General features: G+C 46.4%; 1 protein-coding gene across 1 annotated transcript; it reads left to right on the forward strand.

The window, feature by feature from the left end:
- Positions 1–1,643: 1,643 nt before the first annotated feature.
- Positions 1,644–3,704, forward strand: LCMT2 (leucine carboxyl methyltransferase 2). Its single transcript, XM_006883210.1, has one exon. The coding sequence runs from the start codon at positions 1,644–1,646 to the stop codon at positions 3,702–3,704; it is 2,061 nt and encodes a 686-aa protein (XP_006883272.1).
- Positions 3,705–4,417: the final 713 nt, after the last annotated feature.

Below are 4,417 nucleotides of genomic sequence, written 5' to 3' on the forward strand. Positions count from 1 at the left end.
TATTCCAACTCACAGCAACCTCTTCATTGAGTTTCCAAGATTGTAAATCTTAACAGGGCAATACGCTACAGATTACGCCATTAGAACAGAAACTACACCTAAAAGCTTATTGCCATCTAAGTTGGAACAGACTCAGAGCTGACACTCCAGCATGTTTGGCGGAGACTACCCTTTTTCCTCAGAGTAAATGGTGGATTCGAACTGAGAGAGACGTCGCCTTTGGTTAGCAGTGAAACTCCCTCTGGACTAGGCCACTAGATCCTTAACCATGCCTAACGTCATCCTTATTTCGTTCCCTATTGACTGGGCCTCCACAGCCAACCAGTCTCTGACAGGCAATTAATAAATCTTCTAAAAATATCTGTATTTTGTTTCATACTGACTCCCAGGATGCCATGTTAAACACTTGCTTATCTTTAACCCTGACTTGACATCACTATTTGAAACCGAGCCAAGTGGTTTATTAATTTTCAGCATAGCAAAGGGCTAAAAAATTAAAAGCTATCAACAACATTACTATCTTGGGGAAACAGTTGAAGTCACAACTCTTCTAAATGTCAGTCTCTTCACTTTGCATTTGGTCTCACAGATTGGTTTTCCACTTTAAAAAAAAGATCTTCACCCTGAAACCCACAACGTCCCTTTTCAGCAGGAAGTAGCTAAGAGAATAAGCCATCCCCTTTTCCTTATGAATCAGGGTGAAATCTCTCTTAGGGGAGAGTGATAGGGAATGGCAAAGGACACACTGACAAAGGAGATTAATCAGAACTGGCTTTGACAAGCACTGTGGCAACTGGACAATTAAAACAGACAGGGGGGGAAGAAGAACGAACTGGGGAGGGTAGAGAAAACAGTGCAATAATGAATGAAATCTCTGTAAATGTTCATTAAAACTAATAAAATTTAATAATAATTTTTAAAAAAGACATCTGTTTTGTAAGGAGAAAGCTAAATTGGTAACTTCTAGCTGTGGGTTTTCGTTTTCAGAGGCCGTAAATCACACAGAGGGGACTGCTCATTTTTCTCCTATGGGGCAGGCTGGTGGATTCCAACTATTAAAGAGGAACCACCACTGGGTTAGCAGAGCAACCCCATTCAACTATGCCACCAGAGAGCCCTCGTTTTTTTCCCTTTCGCTTCTTAAATTACCATCCGAGAAATAATTACTTTTCCCTCCTTTCAATAGTGCCTAAGGTGTTGACATTGCTTTGCCCTATCAGTTAATACTAAACTACCGTCCAAAGAAGCCAGGTTGTCTCCAAGTAGTCAGTACCCATAGACTCACCTCTTCAGAGTTTTCATCAGTTTAGCAAACTATGGGGACCTATACAGTTTTCCATTCAGGCTGAAAGTTTGCAGAAAAGTGACAATCTGCGCTCTGCTAAGTACGTTATCTTCCCAAGGAAACGCAGTCCCCAAGAATCGAAGAAAACCGTATCACTACCCAGTTCTGATAGGCTAGATATGCTCTTGCCGGAAGTGACGCACCCTTTGTTCACGGAAGGGAGTTTTTCCGTTCCGAAGTCTGTAGAGATGAAATGCAATTGTCATAAGCCACAGGTTTTTGATGCGGTGTTTTTTGTTTGGGTTTTGGTGTTTGGTGTGTGTTTTTTCAGACCGCAGTTCTTGAATCTCTCCAGGTCATGGGCCCGCGGAGTCGCGAGCGACGAGCGGGGTCAGTGCAGAACACCAACGACAGCAGCGCCCTCAGCAAAAACTCACTGGCAGCGCGCGGGTACGTGCAAGACGCTTTCGCCGCATTACTGGTCCCGGGGAGAGCGCGCCGGGCGCCGCTCATCCACCGCGGCTACTACGTTCGCGCACGCGCCGTGCGATACTGCGTGCGCGCCTTCTTGGAGCAGACGTGCGTCCTCTCTGACGTCCCTCCCGCACAGATTTTGTCTTTGGGCGCGGGTTCTGACTCGTTGTATTTTCGCCTCAAAAGCGCGGGTCGCCTAACACGGGCCACGGTTTGGGAGGTGGATTTCCCAGATGTAGCGCGACGCAAAGTACAAAGGATTCGAGATATACCGGAGCTGTGCGCATTAACCGGACCTTTTCAGGAGGGTGATCCCGCGTCTGCGCTGCTCTTGGGCAGTTTGGACTACCGCATCCTGGGTCTTGACCTGCGGCAGCTGCAACGGCTGGATGAGGCTCTGGCCACGGCTGGTCTTGACGCAGCCGCACCCACTCTGCTCCTAGCAGAGGCAGTGCTAACCTACCTGGAGCCCAAGAGTGCCGCTGACCTCATCGCTTGGGCAGCGCAGCGGTTTTCTAATGCCCTTTTCGTCATCTACGAGCAGATGAAGCCGCATGATGCCTTTGGCCAGTTCATGCAGCAACATTTTCGGCAGCTGAATTCTCCTCTGCATGGCTTGGACAGCTTTCCCAACGTGGAGGCTCAGCGGCGCCGCTTCCTTCAAGCTGGCTGGACAGCTTGCAGTGCCATGGATATGAATGAATTCTATCGCCGCTTTGTCCCTGCAGAAGAACGCCGACGGATAGAAAACCTTGAGCCCTTTGATGAATTTGAAGAGTGGCATCTGAAATGTGCACACTATTTCATTCTAGCAGCATCCAAGGGGGACACCTTCTCCCAAATGCTGGTGTTTCCAGCTACAGAGGTGTTTCCATGGGTCGATCCGGACTCACCCGCGGGGGTCTTCCCTGTCAGTGTAGTCACGAGTGACAGCCAGGGCTCTAACCTTAAGAGATATGGCCATGCCTCTACCCTGTTGAGTCCAGGCGTTATTCTCAGTGCAGGAGGTTTTGGTGAGCAGGAGGGGCAGCACTGCCGAGTCAGCAAGTTTCACTTGCTCCTAAGACACTGTGACTCTGAGTGGAAAGGCAGTCAGATAGGCGGTTGGGAGACTGGATGCAAGTGGGATGGACGCCTTTATCACACCATGACAAGGCTTTCGGACACTCAGGTTCTGGTTCTGGGTGGGCGACTTTCCCCAGTGACTCCAGCCTTGGGGATTCTCCAGCTTTGTATTTCTAAGGAAGAGGATAATGGCCTCGAGGACCTGAAGGTGACAATAACAAAGGCAGGTCCAGAAGAAGATTCTACTCTGTCACGTTGGCGACACTCAACAACCAAAGTATCTTACAAGAATGAGACATACTTGTTTGTGTATGGAGGTCGAAGTGTGAAGGAACCTGTCCTAAGTGACTGGCATTTCCTACATGTGAGCACAATGTCTTGGGTCAGAATCCAAGTGGAGGGGAATGCCCCTGCAGCGCGGCATTCCCACAGTGCCTGTAGTTGGCAAGGGGGAGCCCTTTTTGCTGGAGGTCTGGGGGCTTCTGAGGAGCCGTTAAGCTCCATACTCTACCTAAAACCAATCTCTCACGGATTCCTTTGGGAATCAGTGGACATCCAGCCTCCTATTACCCCAAGGTATTCTCACACAGCTCATGTACTCAATGGGAAGCTTCTGCTGGTTGGAGGGGTCTGGATTCACTCTTCTTCAGTTCCTGGGGTGACTGTTATTGATTTGACCACAGGACTGAGCTGTGAATATCAGATTGACACAACATGTGTGCCATGGCCATTAATGCTACACAATCATGACAGCATCCTCCTTCCTGAAGAGCAACAGCTCCTGATACTTGGTGGTGGTGGAAACTGCTTTTCCTTTGGCACCTATTTCAATCCTTATACACTGGCATTAGACCTTTCTTCCTTACATAGTGAGCAGTAAGCACTGGGCTCTTGAAAGATTCAGAACTCACTAAAATGGCAATAAAAATTATCATAAATGGCATTTGATTCTACCTATAGATACCCCTTACCATTACCACCCAGTGCATAAAATGATAGTTTTTAAAACACCAATAATCAGAAGGTTACAAGCAAAAAAGGTCTTCTCTGAAAAAAGTGACCATACAGAAATTCATCATGTATTCCTAAAGTGGTAGGTTTTGGATTCATGTACCTGGTTTATTGATCTTCCATTTCCTAATTGAAGTTTATCTGCTTATTGAGTGACAATAGACTTTATATCAAAGAATTTCCAATTGTAGACATCATATTTTAGATGGCACTATGGAAAAGATTTCACACAGATTCTTGAAAGATAATAGGTTGAATATAGTTGAAGGGACTTGGTATTGACCCAACACAGTATGAAACCTGAAATAAGTGCACTTGAGTTAATGTAGGTTTAGTGCAGCAGAAAACTCCAGTGCAGCTCCAACAGGAAATATTTTTAGTACTTTATTGGGAAAGCATAGTTTTGATCCATTTCTTGCCACTGTTCCATGTTGATATAGATTATAAGTGCCAATAAACCAAGCATTTGCTACTTTAGCTGATTTGTACATGGTATATATTGCTCCAGATCTACCCTCCATCTTTACCATTCTGTACCTCAAGAAGATGACCATTATGGACTACTCAGGAGCTCACTTCTCT

The sequence above is a fragment of the Elephantulus edwardii genome, unplaced genomic scaffold (genome assembly GCF_000299155.1).
Source record: "Elephantulus edwardii isolate Elephantulus edwardi_28Jun2011 unplaced genomic scaffold, EleEdw1.0 scaffold00026, whole genome shotgun sequence".
Taxonomy (NCBI): domain Eukaryota; kingdom Metazoa; phylum Chordata; class Mammalia; order Macroscelidea; family Macroscelididae; genus Elephantulus; species Elephantulus edwardii.

Excerpts from the sequence above, each read along its gene's own strand:
- LCMT2 (XM_006883210.1), top strand. The coding sequence starts at position 1,644 with ATGGGCCCGCGGAGTCGCGAGCGACGAGCGGGGTCAGTGCAGAACACC.